At 51.1% G+C, this 15,278-nt stretch overlaps 6 protein-coding genes across 6 annotated transcripts; 5 read left to right on the forward strand and 1 right to left on the reverse strand.

Annotated features, from left to right (window-relative positions):
• The first annotated feature begins 11 nt into the window (after positions 1-11).
• On the forward strand, positions 12-2,068 carry BDW70DRAFT_92514 (MFS transporter). The gene is made up of 3 exons (XM_073745202.1): positions 12-518; positions 576-965; positions 1,015-2,068. Exons 1-3 carry the CDS (start codon positions 102-104, stop codon positions 2,020-2,022), a joined length of 1,815 nt encoding a protein of 604 aa, XP_073593454.1. The 5' UTR covers positions 12-101; the 3' UTR covers positions 2,023-2,068.
• Positions 2,069-2,845: 777 nt separating this feature from the next.
• Positions 2,846-4,864, forward strand: BDW70DRAFT_170046 (alpha/beta hydrolase; the record flags this gene model as incomplete). The annotated part of the gene is made up of 1 exon (XM_073742836.1): positions 2,846-4,864. One exon carries the CDS (start codon positions 2,846-2,848, stop codon positions 4,511-4,513), a length of 1,668 nt encoding a protein of 555 aa, XP_073593455.1. The 3' UTR covers positions 4,514-4,864.
• A 1,523-nt stretch (positions 4,865-6,387) lies between these two features.
• BDW70DRAFT_92539 (bZIP transcription factor) lies at positions 6,388-7,811 on the reverse strand. Its single transcript, XM_073745204.1, has 5 exons — positions 7,708-7,811; positions 7,568-7,631; positions 7,109-7,516; positions 6,709-7,050; positions 6,388-6,657 (listed from the first exon to the last, which is right to left on the reverse strand). The coding sequence occupies exons 1-5, from the start codon at positions 7,748-7,750 to the stop codon at positions 6,585-6,587; spliced, it is 930 nt and encodes a 309-aa protein (XP_073593456.1). The 5' UTR covers positions 7,751-7,811; the 3' UTR covers positions 6,388-6,584.
• Positions 7,812-10,281: 2,470 nt separating this feature from the next.
• Positions 10,282-11,744, forward strand: BDW70DRAFT_141470 (carbon-nitrogen hydrolase family protein). The gene is made up of 4 exons (XM_073737771.1): positions 10,282-11,018; positions 11,088-11,300; positions 11,362-11,406; positions 11,468-11,744. The coding sequence occupies exons 1-4, from the start codon at positions 10,380-10,382 to the stop codon at positions 11,639-11,641; spliced, it is 1,071 nt and encodes a 356-aa protein (XP_073593457.1). The 5' UTR covers positions 10,282-10,379; the 3' UTR covers positions 11,642-11,744.
• Positions 11,745-12,559: 815 nt separating this feature from the next.
• Positions 12,560-12,953, forward strand: BDW70DRAFT_162449 (uncharacterized protein; the record flags this gene model as incomplete). The annotated part of the gene is made up of 2 exons (XM_073741134.1): positions 12,560-12,850; positions 12,921-12,953. 2 exons carry the CDS (start codon positions 12,560-12,562, stop codon positions 12,951-12,953), a joined length of 324 nt encoding a protein of 107 aa, XP_073593458.1.
• Positions 12,954-13,272: 319 nt separating this feature from the next.
• BDW70DRAFT_170050 (uncharacterized protein) lies at positions 13,273-14,502 on the forward strand (the record flags this gene model as incomplete). The annotated part of the gene is made up of 3 exons (XM_073742837.1): positions 13,273-13,348; positions 13,445-13,823; positions 14,028-14,502. 3 exons carry the CDS (start codon positions 13,273-13,275, stop codon positions 14,500-14,502), a joined length of 930 nt encoding a protein of 309 aa, XP_073593459.1.
• Positions 14,503-15,278: the final 776 nt, after the last annotated feature.

Here is a 15,278-nt window from a genome sequence, read left to right on the forward strand (position 1 = left end):
TATAAGACCTCTCTCGCTCGCAGGTATCTTGGTCTCTTAGGGTTGCTTTCGTTTTCGGCGACGATCTTACTACATTCGAAAGCCCCGGTTACGTATTCGTGATGGCAGAACGCCATGAACATGAACATGAACATGAACTGTCTCCAGTCGAAGACGCCAGTTATGAATCCGGCCTGTCGAGCTCGGATTCAGACTTTATAGATACGCAGCCTCGACGGAGACAAGGATCAACTGCTAGTACTCTGCAGACGAGGTCGAGTTCTCGAACGAGACCGGCTGAGATCAGTCGCATATACTCTGGCGTGCATCTCGACGACCATTCCATCTATCAGGGCGAGGACGACCATGATAGTTCGGGAGAGGAGAGTAATGAGAAGGATGCGAATCCCGAAGTGGAGGTCGACAACGGAATCGTCACCGAGAAAGATCGAGACCTGGAGGCAAACAGACAGGGTCCAACGGCTGAGATAGAGAAGTCTCGAACAGGGCGCTCGGCGCAGTCCTCAGACCCTAAACTGGTAGGTTGCTGCATGTTTGTTAGAGCTGGCCCAGCGTGCTAACGGCATCCGCTGCAGGTTACGTGGAATGGTCCTGACGATCCTGACAACCCCAAAAATTGGCCCATGAAGAAAAAATGGGCGATTGTGGTCACGGTCTCATGCTTTACATTCATCTCGCCGGTTTCATCGTCCATGGTGGCGCCGGCATTGACTACCCTGGCCCGAGATCTGGGGATCACGGATGCGATAGAGTCCCAGCTTACGCTGTCCATCTTCGTTCTAGCCTACGCCTTTGGGCCGCTCTTCCTCGGCCCTCTGTCTGAGATCTATGGAAGGGTGATGGTTTTGCAACTGGCCAATCTGTTTTACCTGGTGTTCAATATCGCCTGTGGTGTTGCGAGGACCAAGGCGCAGATGATCGTCTTTCGATTCTTTGCTGGCTTAGGCGGCAGTGCTCCCTTAGCGGTTCGTGTCTTCCGTAGGTTCATTATACTGTTCGTTCTAACCGTGACAGATTGGCGGTGGCGTTTTATCGGATTGCTTCCGACCCGAAGAGCGAGGCAAGAGTGTTGCCATTTACAGTCTTGCCCCCCTCCTCGGTCCAGCAGTCGGCCCCATTGCCGGTGGATTTATCGCAGAGAACACGACCTGGCGTTGGGTGTTCTATGCAACCACTATCGCCGACGGCGTCATTCAGATCGCAGGCCTGATTTTCTTGAAGGAGACCTACGCGCCCCAGATTCTGCGAACGCGAGCAAAGAGACTCCGCAAGGAGACCGGCGATCTATCCTACCAAACCGAAGTCGAGCGCCAGAAAAAGACACTCAGCGAGACCATCCGCTCAGCTCTTATCCGCCCATTCCGCCTCCTGTCTACGCAGCCCATCGTCCAAGCCATTGCCGTATACCTCGCCTACACCTACGGAATGATGTACCTCGTCCTCTCCACCTTCCCGACCCTCTGGACGGGTGTTCAATACTATAATGAATCCATCGGCATCGGCGGCCTAAACTATATCTCCCTCGGAATTGGCTTCTGGCTGGGCTCTCAGATCTGTGCTCCACTCAACGACCGCATCTACCGCAGCCTGAAAGCCCGCAACAACGGCGTCGGGAAACCCGAGTTTCGCGTCCCACTTCTCTGCGTCCCGGCCTTCCTCACCCCGGCCGGCCTCTTCATCTACGGCTGGACAGGTCAGTACCAAACACACTGGATAGCGCCGAACATCGGTGCGGCGATTTTCGGCATGGGAACAATCGTTACCTTCCAGTGCGCGCAGACATACATGATCGACTCGTATACGCGGTTCGCGGCGAGCGCGTTGGCAGCGAGTGCGTTTTTGCGGTCAATATGCGGCTTCGCGTTCCCGCTTTTCGCACCGTATATGTATGACGCGTTGCATTATGGATGGGGGAATAGTTTGCTAGGCTTTATCAGTTTGGGTTTGGGCATCCCGGCGCCAATCTTCCTATGGAAGTTTGGGGCGTTGCTGAGGAAGAAGAGTACATATGCGGCGGGTTGACTTACACAATACTTATCAGAGTATCTAATAATATCACACTTCATTTGAACTGCGTTCACACTTCGTTGTCCAATACTCTGCTAGCATGCCGACCATTTGGCTCCGTTTTTTTAGTCAGTCTGGTACTCCATATCTGCACTGCCCTGGCTTTAGCTCAGCCTCTCCATGGGATTCCTACGTAGGCTGCACCTTATGACGCTGGTGGCTGCTTATTCTTTACAGAGCGGATAGATCCCAGGTTGATACTCTAGATCCCTCAAACAGTGGCATCTAGGTCTGAATAATTCTGGTGCTGAAAGATAGTTCGGTACGTAAGTGTGCAGAGGCCGTTATGAGTAACAGTAATCCCAAAGGTGGTTAATGCACAGTTTGTATCTACCGTCCCCCACTCTGAAACCTCTTTTCAAAGATCTTTCACTGGGAACACCATCCTTCTCCAGGATTGAGTAGCAATCTCGCTCTATCTGTTCTGATTTTCAGCCCCCAGTTTCACGGCTGGCGATATCTTGCTGCCTGCCTCAGCCCTCAAGTGGCTGACCTCGCGGCCACGCGATGGATTCTCGCGGATAACATTGGCAGACGGTAAAGGCAAGCAAGTGCTACTCCATATGGCTTATTATTTGCCTATTGACACCCACCTGCTAATCTATGAATAGCGGGACCAATATCCAGCATGACGCTGTCCTCCATTGACCAACAGCTGCGTCTAGCACGACCTAACACTCTTCGAATCTAGCATGCGAGGCTGAGCGATCAATTTATCTCAAGGCAGTCCATATCCTTTCTTCCAATGACCTTCCGAGCTTGATACCGGGATTATATCATGACGCAGTCAGATTTTGGTGCTGGTGCTTGCGGTGATCGGCACTGCTCTGCAGGTGGACCCGATCTCTTGCTCTTGTCCCCCTTAAGAATGCTCTTGCCGGCACTTCGCTCAGCTTCTTGTCATCGTTCAAACACCACGATGCTCTCATTACTGACTCTATCAATTGCATCCATTTCAGCCGCGTCTTCTATCACTTGGAAGAACTGCACTGTGGCCAATTTCCCCGGCCTAGCGAATTTAGAGGTAGACTCATATATCGACCAGTTTGGGAATGCGTCTCATCTTGACTGCGGTGAACTGCAGGTGCCGCTAGACTGGAGCCGGCCTCATGGAGAGAACATCACTCTGGGAATGGCTCGCTACAGAGCTACGCTCCCTGGAAAGCGACTGGGCAGTATCATCTATAACCCCGGTGGCCCGGGAGGGCCCGGCTCGATCTCGGCTCTGGCACAGGCAGTAGGCATCCCTTACTACACGAATGGCACGATGGACCACTACGATGTGATCGGTCTCGATCCTCGTGGGATCGGGTTGAGTACAAGAGTCAAGTGCGATCCAGACCTCTATAACAAGCGGGTTTCGCTGTTTCCGACGACTGAAGAGGAGTTTCATGCACTGGTTGAGAAGAACCGGGCGCTCGGGGAAAGCTGCCGGAATCTGACTGGAGAGTTGTTCTATCACGTCGACACCACGAGCGCTGCAAGGGATCTCGAGGCCGTTCGCGTTGCCTTGGGTGAGGAGAAGCTCAACTGGATCGGACTGTCCTACGGGACTCAGCTGGGCGGCGCCTATGCAGAGCTGTACCCCGAGAACGTGGGACGCATGGTCCTTGACGGGAACCTGGATCATTCGCAGCCAGAAACGGGAGTCTTACAGACGGAAGTCTCGACCTACGAGGACGTCCTGAACCAGTTCTTCAAGTGGTGCAACGCCACCGCAACGGACGACGAATGCCCACTCAAGGGCCAGGATCTCCCCCAAATCTTTGACGACCTGGTCGCAGCCGCTGATGAGTCGCCAATCGAGGCTCCTGGCTGCGCTGGCGACCAAAGCGCCTGCCGCTCCACGGTCACCGGCCAAGACATCCTCATTAACACCCAACCCTACCTCGTCTATGAAAGAGCCCAGTCCAAGCGCTCGAGCTCCAACTGGCCTACCCTAGCCCAGTATCTCAATGACACCATCGCCGGTGACGCAACAGGCCTCTCGTCAAGCCTTGCGACATCAGAAACAGACTTGTCCTATCCCGATATCGCGATCGGCTGCCTCGACTGGCGTCACGATTCCACCTCGCTCCCGGACATCCTCTACAAGTTGCAACTATCCTCTTACCTTGCACCTCACACAAAGGGTGCTTCTCAGTCCTACCGGTACCAGGTCTCGTGTATCGGCTGGCCTGCGCCGCTCGTCAACCCGCCTCACAAACTCAACCAGACCAGCATGGCCAAGGCCCCGCCGATTCTCATGGTCAATGCATTCCACGACCCCGAGACGAGCTATGTCTGGGCGAACAGTCTACTGGAGCAAATCCCGAGCGGGGTGCTACTGACCAGGGATGGGAATGGGCATACGAGTTACTCGTTGGGAGGGGAGGCGAGTGCCCTGATTGATGCGTTTTTGGTCAACGGAACGTTGCCGAGGAGGAATACTGTTGTTGATTCGTGAGGGCTGGCGATCGAATGTTGCTGATTGGATTACAGTGCTTTCTGTGCTATATCGTGTGTAATTGTAATGCTTTTTGACACCAGGCTAGCGCCCTTGAGATGGATCGTCGACTAGGACGATGTGAAAGCGATGGCCATGTTACCGTATACCTCAAGCACACACGGTATGACCTACACGAGCCCAGCGGCAAGCTGGAGTTTTGACCCTTGCAGATTTATTCCATTATATATCCTTATACTACCGGTGACATCAGCTTGGGTGCTGTTGATTCAGTCTGATACCGCGAGATAGTCGCATCTTCACTCCGCTGTGACCACTTTCCCTAATATTCTCAAACTACTGATCCAGCTCATTCGCATCTGCTTCAACTGTGTTTCCTTTTTCTATTCTCGGTCTGTACTGATGCATGCAACCTACCAACTCTGTGTCGCTCTAGACTGGTCGCACAGCCACGACCAGAGCTCAGAACACAGACACAACGCGAATGACGAGCAGAACCCTTGCAAAGTAACGCAGTCAAACATCTGCGTTGGATGAGATTGTCGAGTGCCCTAAGCACCAGAGCGCATAGAGAAAAGCAACCGAGACAACAAAACCTACGCCCAGTTCGACACTACCGCGACTGGATCATCGTTAAAAGACATGCCACTACACCATGAACCGTTTGTCCGTTGAAACATACCACCGGATTGGCAAATGCGTTCATGACCCAATTAGCCAGGCAGGATCCCGTACGTATGCCGCCAGATTTGGGACCGTCAGGCTCGAAGTTTGAGTGATCCTGCAGAGAAACATACCAACCGCGGTATTCTTGTCGTTTTCAGCATATTGCCGTACTGGCAAGACAGGCAAGGATATAGTATGCCCGGCCGCTGGCTCATGTAAGTCACTAGGATTGGCGGCGTGGAATTTGAGGTGCATTTTATCCCGAGGCAGAGAGCACTGGTTCACGCGCTCAGGGTTGGAGAATGCCTCACATACGTCCATGACGTCTGCAATGCGTTCGACTTCGTTGCGTATCAAAACCAATATGGTGGTGATTACGGAGGAGTGACTCGAACTGGGATGGTACATATGGGGCCCAGCAGGAAACAGCCTATCATTTTCACGGCGCTGAAAGAACACAGCCACCACAGGTTACATTGCTTATATCCTGAACTCAAACCCTATTAGCCGCAGGCAGCAGGCTACTTCTTCCAAATATGATATCTTCTTCAGCCTCTACATCGACAGCCTCAAATATTGCCGCCTCCTCGACAGGAAACCATCTGAGTATCCGCCAACACTGTCGCAGCAATGGCTCTACAGCTCTCCCAATGAAAGCCCTCATACCAGGAATGAAGAAGTAAAAGAACGCGGATAAGAACCAATCTAGCTCAGATAAAGCCATGTCGAGCAATCCGGCCTAATCATCAAATGGGAGCCGAAAACAATGACAAAGATACGATCTGGTTCCATAAAAGACGGCATATGAATTCACTATTAAACGAACAATCACCGGCGCTCGTCCCCGTGCCTGCAGTCGAAGACTCTTGCTTAAGTCTCAAGCTTACAAGTTCCGTCGCAAAGGGATACCTCCCAGGCCGCTGTCCCCTTCGCACTCGTTCTAGAAGAATAGAAACGATACCGTCACTGATACTCCCTCGTGAACAGTTCCGGCACTCTCGGTACCCATAAATGCGAAAGTCAGCAAGTACTAATCATATATGCTGAAGCCATAGCTAACGGCAGGTACATGTTGGTTTATCAACAGTTTTCTCTTCCTCCCTTACATTCTCTGTAACTAGGATAATACTATTACAATTGCTGAAGTAAACTTTCATTGCACAAACTGCCTGTCCAAACGGTAGTGAATCTGCTAGCCTGGTATTTGTAAGGCCAAAGTTATCGATGCTTTTTGAGTTATACGTGGAGAGCTCAAAAGGCAGCAGCCAGGCTCAGCAGCAATTTGCGGTACTGCTGTGCAGGTGATGATTCTGCAATTCCAGAACCTTTCTCTCGGCATGAAACCATGTAATAAGAGTCTAGGAAAGCCTCAGAAAGGTAGATGGCTTTGCCCAAGTCACGCCTGTCATGACCCTTGTAAAGATATAACCTGAGAGACAACCCTCGTAACCACTTCTCTCGAAATAACTGCTCCATACCTGGTCACGTTAGCAAGAAAGGTGCATATTATCACAGACGGAATCCTATACCCATGACACTTCATATACCTTGCCAACTCCTGCGCAACATTTATAATCTTCCCTTGTCGTGTCTTCGGGTCTGCAAACGCAGGGATTTGGTGAAGGAACGCCCACACCTGGGTCGGCGTGAGCTCCTCGGCCGTAATAACCTGCACAGAAAGCTCTAGCAGTCGGCTTAATGTCTGCTTCGACACATGAAGAAGCTCATCCTCGTCTGGTAAAAGCGAGGTGTCGCTGTAAATGCGAAAGACTGAAGCAGTTAGGGTTAGGGCATGGCCGTGGCCCATTTCGCTTTGCGCGGAGGGGGTGCCAAGTGCGGCGCGGACGTGGTCTAGACAGGGCGCCTCGAGGCTGAACTCTCAACCACTACTTGCTGGACTAGATCTGATGGAGAGGAGACCAGACATACCTGAGAATGAAGTTCATGGCTGCTACAACATCCGACTGGCCCGTAAAGGAACCGTCCGGGAGACGGAAACCTTCAGTCGCAGTCTGAACCGACCCAGGGCTCGTCCCGTGAGTCAAATCGTCGTCAAAGACAGCCAGACGTTTATTGTTCAGATGGTTTCTATCGATGCAGAGCGTCGCCATTGCTCCCTGCGGACTATTCTCCTGTCTTGGGGATGTGATGCCGGAATCAAGAGATGGCGGCGTAACTGGAAGGACAATACCATGCTGCTCAATCACTTGGCGCAACCGCCGTACCTCTGCCCTAAGCCTTCTGGTTTCCCCTGTTAAATTGGACTGAGCAGTGCGAAGGTGCAGAATCTCGCGCTCAAGAGATTTGATGTAGCTTTCCTTGCGGAGCCGGTAGGTTCTGCTTGTGTTAGCTTGACCAAGGAAGACCGGAAATGAGGATAGGGCATACTGCTGTGCACGTCGGACCTGTTCTTTTCGTCTTAGACCTGGATCAGTGGACTCATTGGCGTTCTCTGCAGCCTATTTAGTTCTTTAACCGGGAAGGGTGGGGTTGGTTGAGAGAATGAGATGGATGCGGATAGATAATACCTTTTGTCGACCACCTGTTTGTAAAGGATTTGAGCTTATCCATTCTCGTGCTAGAAGGAAAATATCTGGGAGGAGAGCAAGTTCTTTAGCCGTGCACGTTGGGCACAGTTTCTCCTTCTGAGCGGAAGCTCAGCCGCAGTAGAGAAGATGGGGTGAGCACTGAGTAATCGTTGAACTGCCCTTCAGAGCCTAGCCCCTGTCAGTGGCTGTGCTATTTTTATTCCCTAGACATCCCTAGACTGTACTTAAGAGGTTTGTAATTCCGGCTAAATGCTCCAGTGGCTGACTGTTTCGTATGAGTCACATAAAGAGAGTTCCCGAACTGAAGGTTCAGAGACCAAATACTATTGATAGCGTAAATTGAAACAAGATACAATGATTGAGACCATAGACTGCTCGAATATAACAAGTTGGCTTCTATGACCCGCAGACAAAAAATGTTTTTTTGGACTCCTGGACAGTGCGATACTCTCAGGCGATATTTATATAAGACAGAGTAGAAGATTATTCACCTCGTAAATCACCAATACGCGTGATGCTTGTAATGATCTATCCTGATATAGAACTACCCCCAACTGTGCGCTTGTCTAGTGGTATTCGAGGTCAAGAAGAATCGGGTCACTCTCTGTACGAGTTTTCCAACTTGGACTGGAAGGAAGAGAAGAGAAAATGCTTCGAGGAGTCTTGCAACTTACTATTCTGCATATTTTAGATTAAACCACAGCATGGAACTCGACAGCAAGGCCAGTGAGCGGTCTCTTAACCGCTTCGCATACACTTTCTTACTCCAGCGCCTAAAGAAGGACCCTCTGCGGTGCTTGCACAGTGGTGCTAGGTCGTAAAAGACGGTATCGAATGGACTAAAACTTCGGCCATGCAGCCATAGGTGACGGTGAGGGTTGAAGAATGTGGAGAGAGAGTAAGAATCAGAAGCACATATAGTTAGCCAGTCCTTTGGATCGTGGGTGTCGTATATGAGGAAGTATATCTCGACAATATAGCGTAGTGATATCTTGATATCAGAGCATCATGGAGCGCAGCGGACCGCTGATTTTATATTCGAGAGGGTACGTCTTCTTGGATTGACCATCAATTGGGCAATAAGGCCGTTTCTCAAATACCATTATATATCCCATGGCTGATCTTGGACTGGGTTTATCCAAATTCCTCGGCCTGATACCTTTGCTTCTGATACATAAAAGGCTTTTATGCTCCATTCCAAATCATCTCCACAAATTTGTATTTTGGTGACTAAGTGGATGGGGAAGTTACTTTGATGTGTGGAAGTAGAGACTGTGACAGAGGCGGATTGACATCAAGAGTTCTGTAAGCGAACCGTTCGCTTGTATGTGCAAAATATTCGGAAGTATTCTAGGCTATCTATTATATGTTAATCCAAGGGCATCTGCAAATCCCAGGGCTAGACCGACCACAGTTGCTCTCCATGCTGATGCCACTGCGGAAACAGTAAATATATTAAGAAAACCGTTAGAGAGATTTGTTGCCTTCTTTACAGGGAAGGTCTTCAAAGCATGTCGCATCATATAGAAACCCAGTTCAAGCAAGGTTTTCAAGCTGCAAAGCATGCTTACCTGCCAGGACAACTACATACACCCCGACAGGATACTTGGACGGGAAAACGTCTTCAAAACGTCGGCATTGAGCTTCACTTGCGTCTCGCAGGTTTCCATGTCACCGAAAGACAGTAGAGATAGTGTCAAAGGAGAAAAGCGGGCTTGTTGGACCCGTGACACCTATATTGCGAGGGTCAGGACAGAGCTAAACACTCGCCGCCGATTGATAGTAAAGTAATAAGTCTTATTGAGGGCGAATACCACAATCTATTATCTGGAGTCAGCTCTAACTCCCCAAAAGTCGTGAGTCAATGGGTCTTTAGGGCATTTAACCCCCTCTGCGTGGCATGGACGGGCGTCGAGCAGCGAGACGAGGTTGCAGCTAACCAAGGGTACGTGTCTAATCTGTATACGACTGAAATTCGCCGAGTACCCGACGTTCATACACGATCTCTGCATCTACTGCGATCCTGTGACGGGCGAACCAACGAGTTCCGGTGTTTGAAGATAACAACCCGGGGTCTGATACAGTCAAATGTAGGGAACTGGCCATGTAACGCCACTGCACAACGTCGACAACAATGTTCCGGTCACTCAGTCTCGGTGTAGCTCTGAAACTCGTGTCTGGATCCCATGCTTGCCGTCTGTGGAGTGGAGGGGTCAGCAAATCCCGAATGACGTGCTCAGCGATCAACAGTTGACATTCTCCCTGACGCAGCGGACCGGCCCGGAACCTATGCAGGCAATGAGGGCCCGGAATTAAGCGCTGCTAGGGCTGTAAAGAAACAGGGCCGGCTTCTGCAGTGAAACTGGCGGACAAAGGCTACACTGTCTCAGGATATTAAAGCCCCATACTTCAGATCCCGGGCACCTCACGCCATCCCTCCAGACGCCGAATGCAAAGACCGAGCCGTCTGCCTATTGAATGGCCTCTAAAGGATATGATATGGTATAGTGACTGGGAAGTATAAAGAGGCAGGATTGTCTTCGATGTCCTGCCAGTCACTGACTCCCTCATTGGCTTCGTCTTCAACTTGTCCAGCTAGACACCTTATTATCTTCAACAAGAATCTTCTCTGTTCCTACAATCATCTCACAATGTCCCCAGTCCTCAAGAAGTACAAAGCCGCCGCCGTCAATGCTGAACCCGGCTGGTTCGACCTTGAAGAGTCCGTTCGCAGGACCATCCACTGGATCAACGAGGCCGGCCGGAATGGCTGCAAGCTGATCGCCTTCCCTGAGCTCTGGATCCCCGGCTATCCCTATTGGATGTGGAAAGTCAACTACCAGGAATCTCTCCCATTACTGAAAAAGTACCGCGAGAACAGCCTTCCCTCCGACTCGGAGGAGATGCGACGTATCCGAGAAGCTGCGCGCGCCAACAAGATCTACGTGTCTCTTGGCTACTCTGAAGTCGATCTCGCGAGCCTGTACACCACTCAGGTGCTCATCTCGCCGGCCGGGGATATCCTCAACCACCGCCGCAAGATCCGCGCTACGCACGTCGAGCGTCTCGTGTTTGGAGACGGCACCGGCGATACTACTGAGTCTGTTGTCCAGACTGAGATCGGCCGGGTCGGACACCTCAACTGCTGGGAGAACATGAACCCGTTCATGAAGAGCTACGCGGCCTCGCTTGGTGAGCAGGTGCACGTTGCCGCGTGGCCGTTGTACCCCGGCAAGGAGACGCTGAAGTACCCTGACCCCTATACTAACATCGCCGAGGCGAACTGCGATGTATGTGTCCTCTCCATCCAACAAGCTGCTGCATGACCTTTGTAGGCGCTTGCTAATGAGTTGCCCCAGCTTGTCACACCCGCCTACGCGATTGAGACCGGCACCTACACCCTTGCCCCCTGGCAGACCATCACCGAGGAGGGCATCAAGCTCAACACGCCCCCCGGCAAGCCGCTCGAGGATCCCAACATCTACAACGGACATGGCCGGATCTTTGCCCCGGACGGCCAGAATCTCGTTCCTCACCCTACCAAGGACTTTCAGGGTCTTCTCTACGTGGATGTACGCCTATGCGCCTGATTAACCCTTCTCTCAGGGAGACAATTCATGCTAACAAGTCCAGATCGACCTTGACGAAATTCACCTTACCAAGTCCCTTGCTGACTTTGTACGTGGCTCCCATTCTTCACCCTACTATGAATACAAACGGAAACTAATGAATAATGCAGGGCGGGCACTACATGCGCCCCGATCTCATCCGCCTCCTCGTCGACGGTAACCGCAAGGACCTTGTTGTCTCTGAGGACCGCATAAACGGAGGTATCAAATATACCAGCACCTTGGACCGTGTTGGCCTCTCCAAGCCTTTGGAGGCGCCTAAGCCTACAGACCAGGAGGAGTAAGAGGATAGAAGCCTACTGATCAGAAGTTAGACTAGCATTTAAGGAGGATGCGTGTAATCCTAGGACATAGCGAACTCTCCACTAATCAATTACTGGATTCTCTTGCCTTTTGCCTTCTTGCCGTCTTGCCGTCTTCTTGCCGTCTTCTTGCCGTCTTACTGGCCGGCTTTGGTTTAACCTTGATCATGATACCAATGAGTTTGATCTTTGCTTTGCTGAGGAGCATGACATCACTCTGATATTGATAAAAACCTTGGAGATGCTTCTACTCATGTCCTCCATGCGGCGCTAAGCTTAATCGTCCGACAAATGCATAGCTGACATGACAAAAGCACGTCTTAAGAGCCTACAGAACGCGGATTTCATTAAGATCTATTGCAAGCAATAGAACAATGGTAGCTGGGTAGTAATGGCACTAAGGCGCCGGGCGGCTAGACGAAGCTTGAAGTCTAGCACTCGGTGAATCTAGCCTCTGAGCATGTAGCTACGAAGCTGAGAATCTGATATCGTTCTAGGAACTATCAGCGAACCCTCTTGCTATATACATTCGCTCATTCCTTTAGCGTATTCGGGGCTTCCTAGCCGAATACGCTTACGCTTACGCTGACCCGCCTGGCACAGCCTCAGATATAGGTTTGCGTCGCGTTCTAAAACCAAGGTAGATCTGGACTGGATACAAACGTTGTTTGGGTGAGTATAGGTGATCGTAATATTGGAACCTTTGGGCTGCGCCTTCACTGCGCCGCGATTTGTGACAACTTAGGAAATCCCAGTATAGCATATAATGCGGGGACGCCCCAGGGAGCAATCAAGAGTAAAGAATAATCCAATCCAGAGTCAATCAACAACCTCCAACTCCCCGCACTATCTTTCTACAAGTCAATCCCTTAGACGTCTCTCGCCCAAGTCAAGTCATCAATGGCATCCCTCCTCCTCATAGGTGCAATCCTCATTGCCGTCAAGTACGCCGACGATCACAAAAAGGCAAAGCAGCGGGATGAATCCCAGTCTACAGATGCAGAAGCAGGTACAGAGCCAGTTATGACAGAGTCTGCATCTGCATCGAAAAGAAACATCCTGGGCCGGACGTACTGGCACGAGCGAAGGAAGTGGAGGAGAGAGCTGGGCGAGGCTCATATGCCGGTGGAAAGTGTGCCCTTGCATTCTGAGGCGCCTCCTCCGTATGAGAGGTCAGCCACGCTTCCTATGGTATGTCAGTCACAGCTACAGCAACAAACATGGAAGTGGTCAGAAGCTGATGCTGACACCGCTTATCCAGTACCGCGAGTTGGAGAAAGGGAGTGTTAGTTAGGGTTTATGGGTTGGAATGCGCACGATCGGGCAGTCTTCAGCTGATTATTTAGAATATTTTCTATTCTTATTGATTCTTATTTCTTTATTGTTATTATTATTGTTCAAATCATGATTTATTCGACGACCGTTTAAAGCAGGCGTGTGAATACTGCTTATTCTATTTCTCAGTGGCTCTCGTCAGCCACATCACGTCAGCCATTGAGTGGACTATATATCTACTTCCATATTGTCTTCTTTTTAAAAGTGATTTAAGAGTGACTGTACCACTAATATATCTTGCTAAATTCTCAATCTAAGCTCCATATCAACAAACTACTATGGTCTCTCTCCGAGCAGTGCGCGCCCACAACGCGTCCCTGAAATTCCTTGGGGCGAATCTCGTCGCTGTATTTGGTAAACCAAACCCACCAAACCCCCAGAATCCTGTCCAGGTATTCGGATTCCTGGGTACCATGTGGTATGGAATCTAACATTCAAGAACGTGGTCAGTTGGCGGAACGTCCGGAATATCTCTCTCCACAGCCCTTTCCCTTGCGCGCCACACCGTCTCCCCCAAAATCTACCTGATCGGACAGAGCAGACAAGCCGCCGAGAGCGCGATTCGCTCAATCAGAGCGTTGAATCCTTCCGCCGAGCCGATCTTCCTGCAATCAGACATCTCGCTGTTGAAGAACGTGGATCAGGTCTGTGAGCAGATAGCATCGAGGGAGAGATATGTCAACATCCTCTTCATGACGCCCGGGTACCTGACCCTTAGGGGCAGAGACGAGACGAGTGAAGAGCTAGATCGGAAATTTGCGCTCCATTACTATGCGCGCATGCGCTTCGTCAATCGGTTACTCCCGCTTCTTGAATCTGCTGCGGACAAGTCTTTTCCTCAGTCTGAGCTTGGCCCTGGGCATGGCCCTGGGATTAAAGCTGAAGCTCACGGGCCTGAAGCTGACGGCCCTCGACCAGGGATCTCCATCTCGCGTGTCGTCTCCGTGCTAGACCCGCACGTCTCTGTTCGTCCCTTGGGACTGGGACCCGCCCTCCTAGACTATAAAGACCTCAGTCTAAAAGATACCTTCAGCCTCAAAAAGTGCGGCCACCATGCCTCGCTCATGACCAATTTCTACTTGGAGGGGATGGCGCGGCAATACAAAGATACGTCGTTTGTGCACGCGTATCCTTCCGGTGTGAATACCGGAATTTTGCGCGGTTTGCCCGGTGGACAGATCGCCAGAGGCTTCCTGAGCGTGCTCCTGAAGCCGTTTATGGTGCCACTCGAGGAGAGCGGAGAGAGACATTTGTTCGCCGCGACGAGTGGAAAGTTTCCCGGAGGTGCAGAGGGTATACAGCAGGAAGGCACTGGCGGCGGCCCGGGAGACGTAGCCCCTGGGAGCGACGGCAGGCCAGGGAGTGGATGCTACTGGGTCAACTGGGATGGGGAGGTCTTTCCGGAGCATGCGAGCATCAAGCTAAAGAGGGCAGAGGGCGCTGTTGAGAGGGTTGTAGAGCATACCGAGGAGGTTTTCAGGCGGGTCTGCGAGGACAGCTACCCATAAAAGTTCTTAGCATGAGAATAATGCTGTACGGATAATCAGGATATATACGGCCGGAAATCAACCTGGCGGTTTTAAAAGGCGAAACCAAGCTCAGCTTGGGCTTGCGTTAGATTGTGATAAATCGGCCAAAAGCCAAACCCAAAATAGGAAAAAAAAAAAAAAAGTCTCTTGACTACAATACCCGTACACTCTAGCCAGAATTCTGGGGTATCCAGGCCAACGTCCAGACCAGAATTACAGACGCAGGGGTCTTTCAGAGAAGTATTATAAGCAAGACATAATCCGAGGCATCGGGCAAAGCAACCAAAGTACGGGGTGCGTGCAGGAGAAATGCCATGCGGCCGTTAGCCTCAAACTCCGCCAAACGTCATGATCGAGTTGGATTCCCTGGGTCGTGATCTCTAACGAGGGATTCTAAATTCTAGAACCCTGTCGATCCGGAGGGGACTCGATGAACCGTGGTTGGAGGGGATCGGGATCGGTATTTGGAATATGTATCGTATCAGATCCGCATCCGGGGCTGTGCCGTCAGCCCTATCTAACCAGTCAGCGCACGAGCAGTCCCGGCAGTGGTGATTGGCCACGAAAGAATAAAGTATTTCAAATCCAAGGCTTGGCTGAAGAAGGGAGAGCGGCTGAGCACAGGGCTGAAGCCACCCACTTCGCCTTTAAAAATCCGGAGGAGCTGCCTATCACCCTTTAGAATCCACTTTTCATAGTGAAAGAAGAGGAAAAAACAAAGTAAAAGAAATCGAATGGTATAGCCATGCTAACTG

This window comes from Aspergillus foveolatus (genome assembly GCF_047715535.1).
Source record: "Aspergillus foveolatus strain CBS 279.81 unplaced genomic scaffold BDW70scaffold_49, whole genome shotgun sequence".
NCBI lineage: Eukaryota > Fungi > Ascomycota > Eurotiomycetes > Eurotiales > Aspergillaceae > Aspergillus > Aspergillus foveolatus.